The sequence below is a fragment of the Poecile atricapillus genome, chromosome 6, assembly GCF_030490865.1.
Source record: "Poecile atricapillus isolate bPoeAtr1 chromosome 6, bPoeAtr1.hap1, whole genome shotgun sequence".
In the NCBI taxonomy this organism is placed as follows: domain Eukaryota; kingdom Metazoa; phylum Chordata; class Aves; order Passeriformes; family Paridae; genus Poecile; species Poecile atricapillus.
In genome coordinates, this window is record NC_081254.1 from 17,433,330 (window position 1) to 17,455,783 (window position 22,454).

The following is a 22,454-nucleotide window of genomic DNA, read 5'->3' on the forward strand; positions in this document are numbered from 1 at the left end:
TTTCCTAATCTATAGATTAACTGTTTCCAAGTATATCTAGTAATGCTTTGCATTAACAACTGAACCTTGTTACAAATACAGCCAAGTCATGGAACCTCGATCAGTCTGGTACCTTCCCTAGTGGCTTTTAAGTCCCACAACAGCACTCAGCCAAACACGTTCTTGCCACTGAGTTCAAATGAGTATCGAGGTCTGCCAAATCTACTCCAACAACCAACTGCCTCATGACTTCAACCTGTGGAGCACAGCACACATTAACTTTATTTGATCGTCACTTAATTATGGCGTTTCTCTGCTTATGAAACAGAGCTGGAGCCTATTCACACTTCGTCTTGAAAAAACTTGCAACAGAATTAGCATATGCAAGTTCTGACAACTTTCCTCATCTTATCTATCATACCTTACAGAAGTAGTATTTGCAGTTTAGTCAGTTGTTACCAGAGCATGTCACCACTGCCTTTCATTCCAATGCAAACAATCTTTAACTTTTTAACTCAGTATGCCAATAATATTCTCAAATTTTAAATTTTTCTCATGTTTCATCTTAAAGTGCTGATTCCTCCAATAAACTGTATAAGCAGAAACATTGCAGCTGCCAGTTTCTTGCCTCATCTTGCATTAAGGGTCATGGAGATAACTTGCTTTTTGACTACAACCTTATCTTGCTGCCTGCCACTTATTCACTTTCAGAGCTCAGTTATGTCTTTCCTCTTCTACTATCTGCAACTGAACTTGTCAACCATTATTAAACTTGAAAGTCACTTGGCTGCCAAAGAAGCAAGTACCCTGACTTTGACAAATTCAATAGGATTAGCACTTTCAATAAGGACATCAGTACCAAAAAAGACTGTTCTCATCTCAGTACTAAAGTACATCCCTTATATGCCATATTTGAAGGAGTTATTAGCTATCAGTTATCGCCAAGATAATTTTGGACCTTTGAAGCCTTACATCATTAATTCTCTTCATACACTGAAAATCTGGAAGTGAGCTATCTTACCGTTTTGTTCATATCTGAATAATCCTGAGAAAACAAACCTGAAACTGCCCTGAAAAAAGCTGCTCTACAGCTCTCAGTACTCACAATTCTCATTTGGACTGTGCATCTTCCATTGAGAAACCTTACATTCTGCTGCTATGACATTCAAAAATAAATTACTTATGTCTGTGCAGGCCATCATTCAGATGGGATTCAGTCAGTGCTATTGTACTGTGATAACAGAAATGAGGAAGTATAGCAAATCGCACAGATTATTTCAATATGAAAATATTTTAAAATATACCACGTGTCTTCAAGAAAAGTAACTGTTAACGCGGATTTTCAGTTTCCTGTCGAACGGGGACAGAGACCCTCGCACGAGTATTAATTGTGGCATTTTTCAGAGGCTGTTCTCAAAAGAGAGGCAGACGGAATGACAACCCCAGCTGTGTTCTAGTACGGGGGCCATCGCTGCGGGCAGCGTTCCGTTTTACCGCACCCCGTCCAGATGCTCAGCAGCTCGTTCGCACTGTCCGACCCGACCCCATGGCACAGCGCGGCCCCCGCGCCGCCCAGCCGCCCCTGCCCCGGCTGCGGGGAGCCCAGTGCGGCGGCGCCCCCGGGCACCCGCCGGGCCCAGGCAGCGGTACCGCAGCAGGAGCCGGGGCAGCTCGCCGGGACGGCCCCGCCGCCGCCTCCACGTGCGCCCGGGGCCGCCCGCACCCCCTGCGCGCAGCCCGGCCGAACACAGCCCGGCGCGGCGGGACCCTGCCGGCGGAGTCGGAGCGCACGGCGGAGGCGACACGCCTCTCTCCCTCCGCCGGGGGCAGCACCAGCGACCGACCCTGCGGCACCCTCAGGGGTTGCTCGCGAAGCAGAGCTCGTCCCGGCGCCCGTTACCTCAGCTGCTTCTGCTCCAGCTTGAGCTTCTTGGCTTGCGGCTCCCCCGCTGCCATCTTCGCGCTGGGCGGCGTGCGGCGCGCTCCGCTCCCCTCGGCCCGCCCGCCGGCCCCGGCCCGCCCCGCCGACCGCACCGCCACCGGGGGGCGGGGGCGCCGGGACGAACGTACGGCCGCGCCGGGCGCCTGACGGGGCGGGGAGCGGAGCCCGCGCCGCCCGCCGTCCCTGCCCAGCCGCGCGTTGCCGCGGCGCCGGCCCGGGTGGGTTTAGCGCCCGGGCGCCGCTCCCGGCTCCTGCCGGCCGCCGAGGCAGAGCGGTGCCGACCGGCGGTGAGGGGCGGCCGTGGCAGCGGGGCCGGCGGGAGGGAGGGGGCCGTGCTCGGCCGCTCGGCGCAGGCAGCGCCCCGGCCGCCCGAGCCTCCGCCGGGGGGCGGCCCCGCGCCGCCGCCGGCCCTCGCCGCCATCTTGGCCGCTGCCCCGGGAGCGGGACGGGCCGCGCCGGGCCGGGGGAGGTACGTGAGGCGCGGGGGGCCTGGGCCGTGAGGGAGTGGGGCGGCGCTGCCCTTGCTCGGGAGGACGGGATCCTTGCCAGGCGGGAGCCACCCGTGCTCGGTCCCGGCCGTGCTGGTTGGTCAGAGTCGGGCAGGGGCTACATCCCCGCCAGCGGTGGTACCGGGAGGCTGCCCGGCTAATCCGAGACTTTCCGTTTTACCCGCCTCCGTTTCCGTTGTTCGGTGCCCATTTAAATACAAAATCATTGCCGTGATTGAATAAACCCCCGCCTTCCCCTCCCGTTCCGCTGTTCCTGGCTCTGGCGGAGATGCGGAACCGCCCGGCGGACAGTGAGCAGGGTCGGGTCAGAGCCCCGTACCGGCGGATCTGCGCCGCACACGCTCCAAGATGAGGCGCAGGGATGAGGGGGATTGTGCACCGGGATGAGGGGGATTGTGCACCGGGAGGGCATTTACCGTGCGCGTCGGGGCAGACCGCACAGGGCCTGCCGCAGGGGCCATGTGGGAGCTGCCGCTGGTTGCAGAGCCCGCAGCAAGGCCAGGCCGGGAGGGGCAGGGCGGGTGGGGAGCGGCGCCGGCTCACCTGGGTCGATCTTTAACAGCATTGCTGCAGCCATGGTGTTTCTGTTCGTCCTGTACTTGCTAGGGGCCCTGTGAGTGCGGATCTGCATAATATGTGCTGGGAATAAACCCGTTATCATCCACCAGTATGCACTGCACATCGCTCCTGCCCTGCTCAGTACCCAGCGGTAACTGGGTAGAGGTGGTCGCTTCTTTTCTTTTGTTTCAGTTCAAATCTGCTTTGAATTAGTGATGCACTTACCATCTTTTCAGTATGATGAATGGTTCATATCCATTAACTGTTAGTCAAACTGGAGGAATAGCGTCACTATTCAATGTTACTTTGCTATAACCAACCAGGCGAAAAATCATACTTGAATGATGAAAATTTGTGTTCATAGCAGGCAGACTGCAGTATGGGAGAGGAAAAGGTATTTTGCAAGAAAAGCAAAACCAAATTCTATTAGTCTTGCAAGAGGTAAAATGATGGAAACAATGTTTTACAAAGGAACTGACTAGGCCAACCATGAGGAATGATTATGCTGTGGCAGTTGCCAGCAGGTTTGAATCATACATAGCTTCTCATTTATGTATTAAAGAAAAAAAGAAGAGGAAATAACTGAATGATATTTCTCTGTAAAAACTGCGTTGCACCAATGTTGGGAGCTAACTCAAAAACACAAGCAAACTTGTGGGGAGGGAAAAAAGGGACAAATAGATTTTATACTGCCTGTGTGCACATATCTGAAAATTCTTTGCAAATGGGAAATCAAACTTGAAGAATACTCCATGCCCTCTCACGTTTGATTGTCCTGGTTTTATTCAGAAATTAAATTTTCTCTTATGCAAGACAGCTATGCACCAGCTAAGTCCCAGTTATTCTCTCATATAAAGATACCCTTACATGAAGAATCTTTAATAAAAACCTTGTCATGGGGATTCAGAAAAGAGAAATTGTAGTCCTTGAGGTAGAGAAATCTGAACAGTAGGAGACAAATGGTAGCTGTACTTCATGGCTTTAACAATGTCAAGAAACCAAATCAAAATTTGTTTAAAATGTTAAGTTCCTTCCTCTTATATCCCGCTAATTTTTCCCCAACTTACAGCTTCACATATAATTTAAAAAATATAGTACAGAGGAGATAGGTTAAATCTTGTTTATGCTTAATTAATGTAATGTATGAAAGGCAGTCTTTTAACAGAAGTTTCTTAGAATAAGAGTGTTCATGAGACTCATTCATACAGGTTAAAAGAATTAGCGCTGCTTTGCTCTGTCCTCTTGGAGGAGAAGGAAGGTACAAGTATTTATGTGCCTTCTTTGTGCCCTCTCTGTATGGACTGGTTGGACCAGAGTGCACACACGTTAGGAAGGGCTGACATGCACATTGCTGGCTCTGATGGAATGTTTCAGTAGTGCGTGGCTCTCTGGCACTGTGCTTGTCCTTTCTGGAGCCTTGAGTGCCTCTTCAAAGAGAGCCTGTGAAAGAGAGTAGTGTAAAGCTGGTAGCACTGTTGCTCCAGCCTTTCAGACTTACCGGAGAACTGAACTGGGAGAGTGTGGTGGAAAACATCTTCACAAAGAGTTACTGAGCTGGGGCTTTGATATCCTATGGTTGAATCCTGCTGCTTTGTCCATTCAGCGTTTCTCATGGTTTGGCTGGAATATGAGCCAAATTATCAGTGTTTTCCTGAAAATCCTATGGGCAGTAAATATGTGATGTGATACTCACTTTATCTGTGTCCATTTGGCCCTATCTGTCTATTCAGTACTGCTTTCAGAGAGTGAATTTCTTAAGTTGTCCCTTAGTAGTCCTAAAGCTACTGATTCAGATATAAGTTGTGTTCAAAATGTCCCATTTCCATGTAATGTAGTTTTAGCAATGAATTTTTAATTACTTTGGTGTAGATTTTTTCTTGAGAAACTCTTGATTTTCCAGCTTTTAAAGCAAAGCTTTCTATTCTTGCAGGTCCCAAAGGGAACTGCAGTTATTCAGGATCTAATATTGTTTGCTTATTCAGAATCTAATATTGTTCTGTTGACAGGAGATGGAACTCTCTTGCCAGCAGTTAGGAGATTTATACTGGAACTAAATTCAACAGAGACACCATGCAAGTGTATTATTGGAAAGCTCATCAAGCAGTAGATGAGATGCTGCACAAATTCTCATGCAGGCTATAATTGCTACTAGTAAAAGCACAGAGGAAGTTGCAAATTTTGTTATGGATACCAAACACTGATTTAAGACAACTTCAGGGTATTCTCAAAGGACTACTTCCTTTTAAAAACAACTTCAGAAAGTTACTAAGAGTGTTTTAAATGAGAGCAAAGATAAATAAATATATGCTGAACATCTGGGAAGCAAAGCATTTAGTCTTTAATTGGGATGATCTTGCTGATAAAATATGTCTGAGTAGTTGCACAGACATAAGCACTTCATGGTGTTGAGTAGATATGAAATTTTCCTTGACTAACTGAGGGAGACAACAAGCAGTTCTTAAAAAAGGTTACAAAAATGGTTTTACTTTGATGTGCAGATATCTAAGCTGTGGGCATCTTATATACAAAAAGAGTCATGATACTTGAGCAGCATCATTAAGACACAAACAATAATAGGAGCATTTAAAAAACTGTGAAATTACAGAACATTCATGTTTTAATATACTTTGAGACTTACAGATTTATCAACTTGAATCACAGCTACTAATGATGTGTCAGGTTGGTCCTGCCAATTATACAGTATCGAAGAGCTGCCATGTTGGCTGTCTTGAAAGTGTTGTTCAGGTGTTTAATGGGACTTCTCTTTATTAGGTTTTCTTGTCTGAAAGCTAGTGAACAGGGTTGGGGAGGCCAGGAATACATTTGAAGCACATTTTGAATTTATAGGAAAAAGCTAAAGTACTGACTAACTGATTGTGGCAACTAGCTTTACAATAGAAATAGAACTGCCTATTTTAGCTTATTTCTTCAGATTAAGCATTTGATTACTTTCCATTCACTAGAAGTTCATTTCTACAGTTACACAGCAGAGACTCAGACAGTCTCCCCCCACTAATCCTTCCACCCCTCAGAGCAGCTATGCCAAATTCAGAGTACATTGAAGCTGTGGAATACTTTCCTAGTGATGGTCCTATTTGGGGCTATTTTCAGTAATTAGTACTAGCTGTAAAGGGCATTGCAGAGGTCAGTGATAAAGTCCTCACTTCATGGTTTCAGAGCTTTGAATGGAACTCAGCTCACTGTTATGGAAAAGCAGCTGTTGACAGTATTTCTGTATTAATTACATTGCAGAGTACTTAATTGTAGCTAAGGACAAGAATGTGCAATCAGTCTTTTTTCCCATGTTCACAGCCTCTCTTGCCAGTGAGCTCCACTTTTGTCTTGTGAGCCTGCTGTGACTTTAGTCCAGATGTTTCCGTGCCAAGAATTTGAAAATCAGTAACATTGCAAATCCAGATTTAGTCAAAAGAAAAGTTAGAGACATGGGAACAGCTCATTGAAGGCATCTTAGTTAAAATATGTTTTTTTTCTGTATGGACTTCAGAGTCTGATAGGATGGAAATGGCTGAGAAGAATCATGTGGAATTTTGCATGTCAGAGGAAGGATAGGAAGTCCTTGCAAAGAAGCTGCGAAACTGCAGGGCTGCTTGTTGCTGCAGAGCCTGTAAGGTACCTTGCAGTCAGGCAGTAACAGGAAAGGCTGTCAGTCTACTGAAAATAAGCTTGAACAGTTTGCTTTGGCCTAGATGCAAATAATGACCCACGTACACCTTCGGTCTGCTCTTAGGTAAGCCTAAAAGCCAAGAAATGGAAGGCACATCCTTGAGAATAGTCCTAGAAACACCATCAGTACCTTACACAGAGTGGTTTTGTGCTGACATCTCAAAATGGTCTCTGCCGGCACTTCTTCATGGAGAAGAATCTTGTGATTCCTGAATTCTGGTGATGTACTTTTCCTACTGTTTGTTAAAGCTTAGGAACTTTGTTTCAAGACCTTTACCTTCTAAGTGCTGCAGCTCTTAACACACTTTGCTGTTGGCCTACTGGTGTGAGGAATTTTAATGTTATTGGATTGATTTCTTAATGTTCAGCATTTGTCAATCTTCTTTGCTTTTCACGTCTTATGTTCTGATGAGACAAGAAAGTCAGGTACTGAGAAATTGATTCAGGGATCTCTACATGTCTGAAATGAAATCTGGCACTCAAAAACAGTAACAGGAATATATCTTCAGTATTTGGAGCAATGTAAGTAATTTTTGTTAAATAAGTTTATATATCCTATATTGATATTTTTGTAGTGTTACCAGTTCTAAGATATTCAACATGAAATCCATCTTTAATCAGCTGGTGCCAATTGTTTGACAGTATATGGGATAAATCAAATTACTTAGTCTTGTGTATAATAGACTGATGTCCCCACTTCTATTAGAGCATCTTTATTCTAGTCAGCACTGGGAAGCGTACCAAGTGAGTGGCCCTTGACTGACAGGGTAGGGTTTGTGCCTCTGGGGCTGCCTGCTCTGCACTTAGGCTGCAAGGAGAGAGCTTCAGTTTTCCAGAGCACTTCAAATTAGCAGCAAATTAGCATACTGCTAAAACTTGTGAAGGAAGAAAGGAGTATGTGAGAGAATTTGAAGGGAAGTCTTATGGCTGAAGCAGAATATGTATCATGGGAAATCCCGTAATCCCTGTCTTCCTACTTAGAAGATAGGGTAGGCAGCCAGGTGGGATTTTACTGCTCAGTTTCCGTAGGTACTACAAAGCTGTCATCTGCCAAGCACAGTCCCCTGGATCAGTTTGCTACTCCAGTTCACCACGAGGCCACACAAACACGCCTATGGACACAGCTGGCACCTAGGCAGCTTGGGGCAGATGATTAAAGAAGGGCAGTGGCCAAGTGCTTCCTCTGTTTCCAGCTATCCACACCCTCCCTTGATTGCATATCAAGCCATGGTCTAATATCCTAAGTGGAACTTAGGGCAAAAGAAAGGACCCTGCTATTGCAGTCATTTGGTGCACCAGGAGCTTGCTGTGATTGTGTGGTCTGCTGCACAGCTGCACTTGTTAAAAGCATATTGTGACAAATGCAGCCATTTCTGATCTGTAGATGAATAGAATCTGGATGAATGTTAACAGAAGAACAACTGCTGTGGCTTACAAACACTGTTACACGTCTGATAATCTTTGTCAGAGTATCACTGGAAGCTGCCTGCTGTCCAACATAGCTCCTCCAGAGCGGGCTGTGGATCAGCTGCTCTGGAAGTGGAGCCCCACCAGTACTGCTTGTATTGGATTCTCAGATGCATCTTTGTGTGCAGTTAATAGGAAATGGGTCTGATATTTGTTAACAGATATGCTATTGTATCGATTTAAAAATGTACAGATATCTATTCTAAGCTTTATAGCTGAGCACCTTTATATGTGTGGGCAGCCATGGTGTCAAACAATACTGACATTCAGTGGTTGATTATACTTGCCACTGTTGTGTGACTGTCCAGGAGATTTTGGAAGGCTTTAATGTTCAATGCTGGCTAAATTCAGAACATGTTTACTTGAACTGGATTAAAGCAATTGTGTCAAGGCTCCTTTATAAAAATGCTGTGCTCACAGTACTAAAATTGTCTGGTTTTCTTAACAAACTAAATCAGAGATTAACTTGGTTCAGGAGAGAGATAGTAGAAACATGAAATAACACTTTGCACCTTTGTTTCCTTTCCCACTTTTAAGCAGATTTGCAATCACAGTTTCTAGAAGGACTTCCTTTACATTCCATATTGGCTTAGATTAATATTTTTGTCCACCTTTTAACTGTTGGTCTTTTTTTGTCGGCTACCAAAGACAGCATGCTCTTGGCAGGAGGTATCTGAGACCTGGCATGGCCTCAGTGAAGATGAGCACATTGCTGTCATGCATGTGAAGGAGCAGCTGGAGTTTAGAATTTGGAAAGCTGGGTCTTGGCTCTCTTCCCACATCTGACTTAGGTGGAGGGAAATAGCATGCTGACAACCTTCTTGAGCTGTCCTTTTTCGCTGTCTTTGATGAGCTTTGGAAGACATACTTTTGTTTTGTTAAAATCTGGAGGGCCAGACCATTTTTCATTGTTACAAGTGTATTGGTAGATGAGCTAGTACTCTGGGTAGTTTAGACTGACACACAGCAAGACAAGCTCACTCTGGGTGGAGCTAAGTGCTTATTCCAGTATTTTGGAATGAGATTTAGTCATACAGTGTTTGGACTCATTAATATCTCTGTAGGACTGGGCCATCTGCATCTAGATGCTTCCATGCTATCTTTACATTAGCATGCCAGAGTTAACAGAGAAGGAGCAAATTTTATCTGCATTTTAGGACAAGATCCTGGCCAAACATGGTAAAATTAATGAAACCTATGACAGGTTTTTGGTAGGTGTGTTTGGCTTCTCTTGGACATGCAGAGTTGATGGTGGCTTTCCTGTTTCAAGGTGTGGACACCCAGTAATTGTCTGGTTTCTTTGCAGTCACATTTGAATTCCCCAAAAGCTAACTTTCAATCCTGGATCTCCATTGCTATCACATGCCCATTTCCACCACATGCCCTATGTCAGTTCTAGCACTCTCTGGCAGTGTAACAACTTGCATTAGGAAGCTGATGTGACCAGCAGCTCCTTTTGCTGTGTCAGTTTCTGGCTGGACCATTTCCCTAATGTAGATAATTGCAGAGCCACAGACATTACTCAAATCAATACCTGAGAGGCAAAAGGGAAGGAATCCAGTGCCAGGGGCAGCTTCTTCAGCTGCTGATGAATTTATGCTTGACATGGGGTAGCAGGTTAACTTCACCTTGAGAAGCCGCTGTTGGGGTTGCAGTTTGGTTTGTTCTCCAAGCCCAAGTTTTAACTGGAACTTTTTATAAGAGGATCATTATGCTGCAGGTCAGCCAAAGCATTGTATCTGTCTCATGTAAAGGCTGAAGAGATAAACTGAAGTCTGCTAGAATTTGTGTCCTCTGTAGATGCAGAGATAATAGTCTATTCATTTGATCAGCTACTTAGTTCACTTACTATTGCACTGAAAGTTGAGAAACAGACTTGGAATTATTTTTTTTAATAGGCACATAAGCTTCTTGCCCCATGAATAAAATGAAGGATCAGTGGCTGAGGCATGTTATTTGTAAATCTTTAAAGAGATAAGAAAAAAGTTACATTCCTTACCTGCAGTTCATACTCCCCTTTTACATAAGTGAGTTTTTAAGTGAAAAACATTTTATGTAAACATATTTCATGTATGACAAGCACATTTGAGGCAATTTTATTCATTAAATCAGATTTAAATGGCTAGTTTTGTGTACTTCTAATGAATTCCAACCCTTTACCCAAGTCCAGCTCGGCATAGATTATAAGACTAATCTGCCAGCAAGTAAAAAGCACTTTTCTAGTTCAACAGCTGAAAGCTGACAAGCTAAAGAGCTATATCTTTAAGATAGAGCAATTCTAAGGTATGTGAGCAACTTCCAGGCCAACTGCACTGCCATAGGAAACTTTCTGTACGAGTAACTCTTTCACATCGGCAAGCACCTTTGAGTGAGTGCCAGCTCATGGGAGTCAGCTTTTCTTTAAGAAATAAATTACAAATACCAGATAGGTTGGAAGCTGAAAACAAGGGTGCTTTCTTCATGCTTGCATTGTGATATACATTAGCAACTTAATCCAGTGGCAAATATTTTTTTGGTGGAATGTTCTTCTAAATAAAGAAAATGGAATTCTGAGAAAAGCAACAAAGTAGATATTTTTCTTAAATTCTCAGTGCATGTAAATAAAGAGTAACCGTCATAAGAAAGGGAATCTGGGTTAAGAAATGTCAATCCACATATCCTTTTGTTTATTTTAACTTCTTTTAATGTGTTTCCAACAGAAAATGATCCACAGCCTGTTTCTTATAAACTGTTCTGGTGATATATTCTTGGAGAAGCACTGGAAGAGCGTTGTGAGCCAATCTGTGTGCGATTATTTCTTTGAAGCTCAGGAGAAAGCAATTGATGTTGAGAATGTGCCTCCTGTCATCTCAACTCCACACCACTACCTCATCAGCATCTATCGGGATAAAATCTTCTTTGTGTCTGTAATACAGACAGAAGTGCCACCCCTCTTCGTAATTGAATTTCTGCACCGAGTAGCAGATACTTTCCAGGTCTGTCACTGTTCAATGATTGTAAAATTCAGTGTCTGAAGGGGACCTATGGGGAAGCCAAAGAGAGATTCTTTGTCAGGAGCTATAGTGATAGGACAAGGAGAAATGAGTACAAACTGAAAGAGAGGAAATTTAAGCTAGATGTTAGGAAAAAAGTCTGTACTGTGAGGGTGGTAAAATAATGAATGGAACAGGTTGCCTGGAGAGGCTGTGGATGCCCTAACTGTGGCAGTGGTCAGGGCCAGGTTGGATGGGGCTTTGAGCAACCTGATCTAGTGGGAGGTGTCATGCCCATGGCAGGGGGGTGCTAGGACCACCCCTTAACATTCTGTGATTCTATGATTCTAAAACAACTTCATAGGATTTTTTTTTGTATAAACTTCTTTAAGAGAAAGGTAATAAACCCTTCTGTCAGTGATTTCTTTGTCTGTGATTTTTAAGTCAAGCACAGGTTTATAGAGTACAAAGGAAAAAGAGGTTTATTTTGTACACTCACAGGCACCAGAACCCAAATCCCACTTTGTAAATACTGGGGTTTTTTTCTGTAAGCTTTTGTACTGTTCATGTCCCATTATGTAGATGGGAAGAAGGAGCATGTAGTCAGGCAGCATGCATTCTGTAGTGAGGAAAGGGCTGCAAAGAAGTCACTTCTCAGCCAATTTCACAGATACTGTATATAAAGGAAATGCTGTGAAGATTGAGCATTGCCAGGAGATAGTATCTTTATTTTACAAGAGTCTTGTAACTGAAGTTGTGTTAATGTTCACACATGGAAAGACCTTTGTAACATAAATAGTACTACATTACATTACATTATTTCCCTGTTCCTGCTTGTATTTATTTTCAGTTCAGTGATAAATATAACATTAATAATAGGATGCCATCAGACAATAGAAATAGTCAGTTTAGGCACTAAAATGCCTTCGTATATTGGAGGGTTTCTGTAAGAAAAAACCAAACAAACTTCCTTTTGCAAAGCATTCTAACAGAAATAAAAATCCTCTCTTTTGTAATCTCTGAATTTGTTTAGGATTACTTCGGTGAATGTTCTGAGACGGCAATTAAGGACAATGTAGTAATTGTGTATGAACTTCTAGAAGAAATGCTAGACAATGGCTTTCCACTGGCAACAGAATCTAACATACTGAAGGAGCTGATTAAGCCTCCCACAATTTTGCGCTCTGTTGTCAACTCCATCACAGGTACGAAAAAATGTAATTTCAGCAATGACAACTGTTTAAAAAGAAAGCCCTATCATTCCTTGTAGCTAAAAAAAAATATATTGGTGTGAACCTGTAAGGTTAGGGCACTGTCCTGCCACTTCTCATCAATAGGAGTTGAATAAAAACACAACTGCCTCCTTATTTGCAGTTTATGCCTGGCCCCTTTGCTGTCCTTGGAGGCACTGCCTGGTTCAGCCACAGCTGCTGAAGTCCCTCAGGAAAAGCAGCTCCTAACACAGTCAGGACATACTGGAGACAGGTGCTCTGGGATTGGTACAGAGCTCACCCCAAGCCTTGAATAACTGAGGGGCACTGGAGAAGGTTAAGCATTTTGTAAGAAATCCTTATAGGAAGGTATATAATAGATACCTAATAAATCCTTGACAGGTGGGAACAGATAGCAAGAAGGGGAGCAAATAGCCTGTCCTCATCCTCCACCCTTCCCCCACCACCGAGCAGCACATGGATTCATATGGATTTGATTTCGCAACTGATTTCAGGCTGTTGTAAATGGGTCTGTCTTGCAGTGATGAAGCCAAATGTCTGTCAGCTGAGCTGGTGGAATCTGCTTGTCTGGCAAGCGGGTGCAAGGGAGGTGAGCCATGAGGTGTCACATGGGGGCAGAGAGATGCGAGACGGTCGCCTGTACATTGTGTTAGAGAAGGGGAGTAGTTGGGCTGCAGGGCCACGCACATAATACTCAGAGGAGCTGGTCTTTAAGGTACTACATATGGTTTAGTCTTTGAGTATGAATCTCATCAATTTTAATTTCTGTTATTTGGAGTTTAGTTAGGTTTTTTAAATGTGGATTGGGATGCTAGAATTTGCACTTATGAAAAATATTACATTAATGGACTAGATGGACCTCTGTAAGGAGAATTAAGACTCCTGAAGCCAAGGGTTGCAGCATCAAATCCTCTTGTTTTATCTAAAGCCTTATTAAAATTCCCTAGGAGCCTAAAGCGCCTGCCCAAGGCAGCCTGCATCTTGTCACTGTCAACAGCTGAGCTGTGTGGAAACAGCAGCCTAAGAGGTCTCTTATCTACCTGGCCTGGCAGCACTGCTGCACCCTGCAAGGCTGCTGAGGGACAGACACAGCAACTGCTCCTCTTCAGACATGCAGTGGGAGTGAGGAAATGGTTGCAACTCCCCGCTGAGTTACAGCACATACAGGGGTGGACTTCAGGAAGGGGTTTTTTTGAGTAGCTACTTCTACTAGCTCAAAGGAACAAAATTTTCTGTTTCTTCCTGCCAGGCTAGGGCCTGCCCAAGCAGGTTTTGTAGAAATGATACCTGCCACCAGCTTCTCAGTGAAGCTGTTTCACGTGGCAAGACACACTACCGTGTTCATTGTGCTAAAGAGCACAAGTCAGCATGAGCTGTGGTCCTGTCCCAAGACCTACTTCTAGCAGAGGGAGTTGTTTCTAGTTGTTGGGATTCTGGCATCAGTCACCTAAGCCTCAGAAGTGATAAGATTTTTTTTTACCTTTTAAAGTATCATCAATTTACTTTATAACTACATGCTCAGGAGGCCTTCTTCTCATGCTGGATGGTATTGAGAACCAGGAGCCAAGGGTTGGGAGCAAGGCAAGCAGGGACAGTGGCATCGTTGGTTGGGAGCCCAGAAGTTGAGGCAACAGGTCAGGGACAGAATCGGATGATAACAGGTCATGTCCAGCTCAGTGATTGCCAGTAACATCCATCAGAATGGGGCAGGTCAAGCCAGAAAGTCCAGTCTGGGCCAGGGTCTGGATCAATTTGGCACATTGTCATGCACAGACATGGCTGTCATGTTGATGCAGGGTAGCTCATGGGTATCGAGGGTGAGAACCTCAGCCCAGCACCAGCTCCAAGCAAAAATTGTAGGAGCCCTCCCTAAGGCTTCTTACACATCTTTCTTGCTAATGACTCTTACCTGTTAATCAGCCCTGAAGTCATCCAGCTAAAACTCTTAGGAGAAGGAGGAAGCAGGCTTAAGGCCCTCACAGGGAGCTGTCATGTCTTGAATTAGTGATGAAATCCTCCACAAGATCTAGCCCCTCATCTCCTCCCACTCAAGCCTCTTGCTGACTTGAGCATTGTACTTTGCTGTGGAAGATGTAGTCTGAAAGCTGTTAAGTCTGGACACATGGTTCCAGTGCCTTCATGTCACCTTATGAATTGTAGGGGTCTAGGCTATAGCCTGCAGTTCTTGGGGGCAAGCCTTGACTTGATTTTTAATTCAGGCAGGTGAAACATTTCTTTTGCAATTACTTACTGATTTTGAGTTTCTTTTCATTTTTAAGGCAGTAGTAATGTGGGAGATACACTTCCTACTGGACAGTTGTCCAACATTCCTTGGCGCAGAGCGGGAGTAAAATACACAAACAATGAAGCCTATTTTGATGTCATTGAAGAAATTGATGCGATTATAGACAAATCGGGTAAGATGCGTTTAATATTTGTTTCTTGAGTGTGTTTACATGTAGCTAATGATGTTTTAGAGAGAATACAGTCCAACCTTATTTTTTTGTATATGTTTTGTATACATGCATTTATATCTTAGGTAAAAATATTTAATTTAAAATTATAGCTTAAATGCATTTCTTCAGTGTATCTTAAAATAGCAACATGCTCAGGGCTGCTTTGAGAACATCCACAAGAAGTATGTTTTCTGTTTGTCTATTGATTATCTCATAACAGATAATAAATGGGAAAAAAAAGTAGTTGAAATGCGATAAGAAAATTATCTCCCATTGTTCCTGCCAACAATGTACTGTAGTTCTTGAAGGCCCTCAAGTGATCAAGACAAAATCCTTCATTAGCTTTCTTCTGATAACAAGATAAACTTGGTGCAAAATAGTTGGACAGTATTGTTTTCCTTATATTTAAGCTGGAGCCAGATATTATGAAGCATAATAATACTCCTTTCTTTTCTGTGAATGAAACGTATCATTTTCAAATACAGAAGTTTTTATTCTGAGATTTAACTGTGAGGTGGAACCTGATAACTTGTATGCCAAGAAATAGGAAAAAAATTATGCAAAAAGAATACTGCAATGCTGTGGGCAGGAACCTGCTGTTTTGTTCAGTATTTGGGCTAGCAGTTAGCAAGGGTGAAAACTGCAGGACACCCTTTTGTGGTGGTATGGGGCAGGGAGCAAACTTCTGATTATTCATTCAGTGCTACTGTTTTAGCAGTGCCAGTGTTGGTTTGGTTCTTTACAGCACTTCAGCAAATGCTTTGGCCACCACTGAAGTGGATAGTCATAAATAGCTATTGTGCAGCTCTTACTCTCCCCATCTTGAATCTAAAAGAAGGTGGCCCTTATAGGGCCCTTACAGAACATGCTGATGACTGTGTTACTGTCCCAGCTCCTTAGGATTCCCAAGAATAGTGTGAGGGCTTAGTCTGAGAAGGTACAATTCAAGACCATGGTCAACTTCTGTACATTTCAGGCCAGTGAAATAGATTGAATTGAATACTCGGTGTGTGCTGAGTGTTTAATTTCCTCCTGAGGATCTGCTACAGTAGTCATAGCTACTCTTTTCTGCTCTGATCCCTTGGGGACTAGCAATGCAAGAACCCTTCTTTATAGCCTTCACTGGGACTAAGGTAGATAAGGTTGCTCCCCTTGAATAGGGAAATTACCTTGTTTCATAGGGATATGGTCGACTGCTTTAACCTGAAACAAGATCTCTTCTTTTCAAACAAAGTATAAAGCCACCATTTCTCCTTCCCCTTGCCTAGATAAGCCAGTTCCTACCTATCTTCTAAAATTACCTTTGCATGTGGAGCTAATTAATTAGTTCAGAGTCCTGCTTATACCTTTCTGTTCTGAGAGGGTATTTCAGGAAATGATCATTTCCTGGGTAAAATGCTTAGTACTCTTGCTTTGAGGTTTGGGGTTTTTTGCTCTAGATTTATTTAAGATTAAGATGAATATTTCATTTCACTTTTAAACAACCTTTACTTGTGAAAGCCAAGGTTAGCTGGAGCTTTATAGCACCAGCTTACTGCATTTTAACATTGACTGTTTTGATGTGCTTCAACTTCCCTGCACCACTACACAACTTGTTAGTTTTCTGGAGACTGGGGACAGAGATGAAGGAAAAGATTCAGAGCTGGTGTGTTAGGAAATTCTTATTTGCTTATTGCTGGCAACCAGTTGAAGCACATCCAGTACAAGTCCTGTGTAACAGCTGGCACAAGTATAATTAACCAATTTGGGACAGGCTGTTTGCTCTGGCTCATGTACTTTAGCAAGCTGCCCAGGACACAGGTAACTGGAATGACCTTTCCTAGCTGGGCTTGGCATGTTATTGAGTGTTGTGCAAATGTCATCTGTGCCCTCTAGCTGCACTTCACCACATCTGTTAGGCCTTTAATAACGTTAAGTCAAGTGTCTTGTTTTTCCCTGCAGGTTCCACAGTCTTTGCAGAAATCCAAGGTGTTATTGATTCGTGTATAAAGCTCTCAGGAATGCCAGATCTTTCTCTGTCTTTCATGGTAAATTCAGCCTATATTTGGGAATCTTAATTGCTTAGGATTTATTTTTCTTAGTGATCAGAGTTAAACAACTTTAGGATAAGTATTTCATATGTTACACATATGAAAAGTAACAAGTTTTGCATTATATTGTAGAAGCTGCATTGTAGTTGCATTTAGTAGTTGGAATTGCTTTTGTCTGTACATAAAAATACCCTCACAGGAACTGCTGTACTGGGTCAGATCAGAAATCCATCTAGCTCAGTAACACGTCTCTGATAATGGCTACTCAGAGTCTCGGAAACGGGAATTGGGCAGAGTTCAGTAGCTAGCTCAACCTGCTAGTACTTGATGAGATTTCACGTACCATTTTGCCACTCCTTCCAGAACCCACGGCTGCTGGATGATGTCAGCTTCCATCCATGTATTCGGTTCAAACGCTGGGAGTCTGAGAGAGTCCTTTCGTTTATTCCTCCCGATGGGAATTTCAGACTGATCTCCTACCGCGTCAGTTCCCAGAAGTACGTTTCCATTCAGACACGCTCCTTCTCCAGCTGCACTACCTGCTGCTTTCCACCTGAGTAACGGCACATTCCTCCTTGTTAAGGGGGGAATTTGCATTGTTCTGAAATGTATGTGCTCAGGTTTTGTCTCATCTGTTGCTCTGTCCCCACTAAAAGATGAGAAACATTTTTCAGTGACCTGCGGATACTCAGCAATAATTTTTCAGTGGAGTAAATCACACATGACAGAGATACAGGGCTGTTCAGTTCTAGTTACTGTTGTTGGTGCTAGATGTTTTATGGGTAAGTCTCTGTGTACATGGAGGACTCTGAGCTTCATGAGGAGAGTAAAGCCAAAAAAGTCCAAACTGCAGATATTTGTAAACTAATGCCTAATGTGACTGGTGGGTCTTCTGAGATTTGAATCAGTGAGATTACTTAAAAAAAACAAAACAAAACACAACACAGATGAAGAGAGTACAGGACAAGGTATTTGGAAGAAAATAAAGAAAATATTTTTTCCTGTGATTCTCTGCTGATAGAATAATTTCAGCAATGATGCTGAAGAGCAGACCATCACTTCATTTATCACTTCTGAAACAAACCAGTTCTCACTTGAACACCTACCAGAAACACAAGAGGTACTTATGAGAAAGTGCTTTAATTTCTCAAGCAGAGAAGTAGCCAGGAGGCATTCAGCTACTGTCTTCTCTTTTCAGCTTGGTGGCAATTCCTGTATATGTGAAGCACATGATCAGCTTTAAGGAAAATACTTCTTCAGGAAGATTTGATGTTACCATTGGACCAAAACAGAATATGGGAAAAACAGTAGAAGGAGTTGTCATGACAGTTCACATGCCAAAGGCTGTACTTAACATGAACCTCACTGCTACACAAGGCAGCTATACATTTGACCCAGTTACTAAAGTAAGTCTTTCATTTTAATTTATTTAAATATTGAAGATGGCATTACTACAAGTCACCCATGCTGCAGAATACTGGAACAATGTTCCACACTTGGCAGAAAACTCTGTTCAGTATACATTTATGAATTAAAAATTTACCTTTAAAATTTGCTTTTTTAAACTTAGATACATACCAGCTCTGATTTCTGACTTTGTCAGTATCCCTTTCCTTCCCATCCTCTCTTTTCACCCTGCTCTTTCACCCACTAATGTCTTTCCTAGCCATGATATATTTTGCAATATATGCAAAATATGTAAAAACATAATTTTCTGAAGAAAATGCACTAGCCTTTAAAATGGGTAGACAGAAAAACCGGGAGCAGGAGAATAAAAAAATTTCTTCCAAAAGATCTACCTAAAGACACACAGGAAAATAAAGTGTCTGAAAAAACATGTCTTGGGCTCCTGATTCCTTGCCCTTGAGTTGGGGTTTGAGACCTAAATTTCATAAAGCTCCTGAAGCCTTTTAGTGCTGAGGAGCCATTTTGCTGAAAAGCAGTTTGAGCCAAACCATTCTGCTGGCTCTAATACCCTGCTCTGAGCTTTCTGCTGCCCTTGGAATATCTCAGCAGCAATTCATTAAAATTGTTAGGGAAAGTTTTCCAAGTAGCATTTTGTTTCAAAAACAATAGACCTTGATCTTTTTAAAAGAAAAGCACCAACAAAAAAACTTAAGGTGTGCTTTCCTCTCTGCAGAAATAAATTTTACTGTGTTTTTATCAAGAGTTGGGATAACTAGGTGGATTGAAACTGCAAAATTTTTTTAAAGCATTGACAATTGAGGTTTTTCTGCATTTATGAGTTTGTGATAAGAGCAAACAAATCACTTCTGTAGGTGAGTAAAGGGCCTACTTGGTTCCACATTTTTCCAATGAATATAAGAATCAATGGCAAACATGTGAGCCTTGAGAAAGTTAGTCTGGCTTAGACATCTCCTTTGGTCCAGTGCCTTGCTCCTACCTTCTCATTCTTGTGTTTAAGTTTCTGTGGTCTTTGTGCTGGTTACTGTCTTGGCTTCATGGATCCAGCTGACCCCAACAGACATCAGGGTCAATTATCCTTAGCAAAGGGAAGACAATTTTCTCAGTGCACAGACGCACACAGACAGGGTAAAAAAAAGACCCCATACCTGCAGGAGCCCTCTCCCAGCCAGTGAGGTAATGCTCAGGGCTCCCAGGCTGTACCCAGGTCTGTACCCAGCCTGCAAACTAAAAGCTGGACATGAACTTGACCTCATAGGTTGTTTCTTAGAATGCTACTGCTACTATTCTCTCCTTCCTGACAAGGTGCTAACATGGGATGTGGGCAAAATTACCCCTCAAAAGCTACCAAATCTGAAGGGCATAGTGAACCTGCAGTCTGGAGCACCCAAGCCAGAGGAGAACCCAAGTTTAAACATCCAGTTTAAGATACAACAGCTTGCAATTTCAGGTGAGTGGGGGGGCGGGGGGGGGGGTGGCATTACATGAAATTGATGCTGGCAGAACGAGTTGGTGTGGAAATGAAGTGGGAAACTGTTAATCATTTAATTGGGGATGCACATCTGAAGTCAGCTTGGTCCAAAATGATAAGTCTGATTTACCCAAACCTGACAGTTAGCCTTGCTGGAAGATTTCTTTGCTGGGAATTGTGAATTCCCAATTGTTTTGCTCAAGAAAGACTGTGAGAAGTATACAGAATAATTGGATTTTTCTTTGTTGACTGGTGCGTTAAACATGCAAACGTATCCTTTAGTGAAGATTGATGAATGATGATTTAGTGTGCTGCTCCCGACTAAAGCTCTTTCTAGTGGTCATAAAAATGCATTAATTTTGAAGAATGCTCTTCTTATTCTTTCCTTCTGGAGGTGGTTAGTTTTCCATCTTTGAAACAATCTGCAAGTGAAAGCAGAATGAAGTCTATATAGTAAGTGCAAGAGTAAATTCAAAGCAGAGAAGGCCTCAGTCTTCAAACACTTAAATCAAGTGAGCTGTCCCTGTGTAAAATGCTTCTCCAAGCAAGCTTTGCAGGATCAAGGCTCTAACAGTTCAAGAACTCACATTCAGAGAGGAGGTGGAGGAGGATGACTGAAGGCAGTTGATGAGAGTTGGTGGTAGTACATGTGGTACCTTTCTGGAAAGGTACCAGGCTATGGTCCTTTCGGCCCATAGACTTTTTGGAGTAAATATCTGTATTCCTGTTTAAGCCTGCAGTTTCCTCTTGAACTAGTTTAAATCTAGCAAGATAGAGCTGGTCCAGTGGCTGGACACCAAAGATAAAGGACCTGTGAGAAAGCACAGAACAACCTGAAGATGTAGGTAATTAATAGCTACTGGCCTTCCTCAAGGAATAGTAGAGGGATTGCTGGTTCTTGCAATTATGACTTGGACTGAAAAGAATTCTGAAACTTGTCCTTTGCTTCATCTCCATGATTGGAAAGAAGTGCAGTGTACAGGAGCTATGGAAGATAGACTCGGTTCTTCCATAGTTCATCTCTTGGAAAGAGGTTATTGACTTATGGAGTAGAAGAGAAACGTGTTGCCCTGCCAAGACAGCTATGATTAGGTGACAAGAATGTTCTCATATGCTGCTTCAAACCAGATGAACTTGTGAAAGAAAGGAAAATGAGCTTCCTAACCAATCCTAATGTGCTTCAAGACAGCTGGATTTCTAATCAGACTGCTGTGATTCCTAGTGTTCTGCTTTTAACTTTGTACTTGTCTCTGTCTTTTTTCAGGACTGAAAGTGAATCGTCTAGACATGTATGGAGAAAAATACAAGCCTTTTAAAGGTGTCAAATATATTACAAAAGCAGGAAAATTCCAAGTCAGGACATGAGAAGATGCTAAGAGGAAATTCCCCTTAAAAAAACTTGACTGCTTAGTGACTTATGTTGGTTAGGTGCCAATTAATTAATAGACACTGATTAGTTTGGGATCAAAGCATTTGTGCACAGCAGCTCTTAGTAAGAAAGCATAGCTTAGTTTTTCTTAATATGCTTTAAAATAAGGTACTTTTTTTCTATTACACTTACACTCTTTTTTTACTGAATTGTTGTGCTGTTGAATAGTTTGATATGGGCAACCCACAAAATGTTGCAAACACTACACTGCCAGGCAGATACCAAAGCCCTGAGGTCAAGCACATTCTGAAGGCCAGACAGGCCACTGGAGAAGTCTTCTGGTGGCATGTTTTGCTGCTGCAGCTGCCTGCAAAGAAAGCTCAGTTCCACCCACAGCCAGCTGCAAGCTGGCATTCCACAAAGCAGCACGTAATCCTTTCAGAAATAGAGAGCAGCAGTGAGAGGGGCAGGGGTCCCCCCAGGGCCTGGGACATTGCAAGTGTCACTCCTGAAAAAGCTTCTGATGAAGTAAAAAATAATTTCTATGTTGTTTACAAGAAATCGCCTTTCTTAAGAAGCATTTGCCTTAATCAGCTTTCATTTCTGCCATCTGCAGATGAGCTGATAAAAATAACATCCTGCATTAAATCTGGGAGGTGATTGTTGCTTCAGTAATCCACTTTCTTTCCATTCAATCTCATCATCCCCACCATTTTTTTTAAGAATACAGTTGCAGAGAGTAAGATCTATTTTTTATGTGAAGCCTTTGCTTTGACTTAGATGTTCCACTTGTTAGAAGTGGATGCCACCAGATCTGTGCAGTGTGTACCTTTGAGCGTAGCTTTTTAGATAGCACAGTAGAAGTGTTAAGTGTATTTAATGATTGTGTGCTTTAATGTTCTGAAATAAAGGGAACTCTACTGCAGATATGTCTCACCTTATGAAATGTTCATGCTTTTGTAAACAATTCATGATGCTCTTAAGCAGGAGGCATCTGATAGACTATTAAACAATTACTATTTGCTACATCTTTACTGAATTTGATCACTGTGCAGCTGCTTAGAGTTTTAAAGGGCTGTTAGGAGCATGACAGGTAATGTCCCTTTCATAGTTCTTATTTTTGAATGGAGGACAACTATTTACTTATGATATTTCAAAGACTCAACAGTCAGGGCAAAGCTGACTGAACTTCTTGTTACACACCAACAAAAACATCTCTCTAAACCACTACATACTCCAGAGTAGCTATCAGGTTCCAGACCATGCATTTGGTCAGTATTAATTAAGGGTGGGATACCAGAGACCCTCTGTTTCTCTGTTTGGTTTACAAATTGATGAGTAGGTACTAGCTTTGCTTCAG

At 42.8% G+C, this 22,454-nt stretch overlaps 2 protein-coding genes across 3 annotated transcripts in view; one reads left to right on the forward strand and one right to left on the reverse strand.

Annotated features, from left to right (window-relative positions):
- The window catches only part of ADK (adenosine kinase), a 272,833-nt gene extending 270,818 nt beyond the window's left edge, over positions 1 to 2,015 (reverse strand). Inside the window, exon 1 of the mRNA XM_058841194.1 lies at positions 1,880 to 2,015. Within this exon, the coding sequence (XP_058697177.1) occupies positions 1,880 to 1,935 (56 nt within the window). The 5' untranslated portion in view covers positions 1,936 to 2,015. The remainder of the gene's footprint in view (positions 1 to 1,879) is intronic.
- Positions 2,000 to 22,019, forward strand: AP3M1 (adaptor related protein complex 3 subunit mu 1). 2 transcript variants are annotated; one of them, XM_058841193.1, is made up of 9 exons: positions 2,000 to 2,139; positions 10,839 to 11,114; positions 12,145 to 12,316; positions 14,623 to 14,760; positions 16,741 to 16,826; positions 17,193 to 17,326; positions 18,028 to 18,235; positions 19,560 to 19,704; positions 20,990 to 22,019. In XM_058841193.1, exons 2-9 carry the CDS (start codon positions 10,842 to 10,844, stop codon positions 21,088 to 21,090), a joined length of 1,257 nt encoding a protein of 418 aa, XP_058697176.1. In that variant the 5' UTR covers positions 2,000 to 2,139; positions 10,839 to 10,841; the 3' UTR covers positions 21,091 to 22,019. The 2 variants fall into 2 exon arrangements, with proteins under 2 accessions (XP_058697176.1, XP_058697174.1); XM_058841191.1 differs by lacking the exon at positions 2,000 to 2,139 and adding an exon at positions 2,196 to 2,390.
- The last annotated feature ends 435 nt before the right edge of the window (positions 22,020 to 22,454 follow it).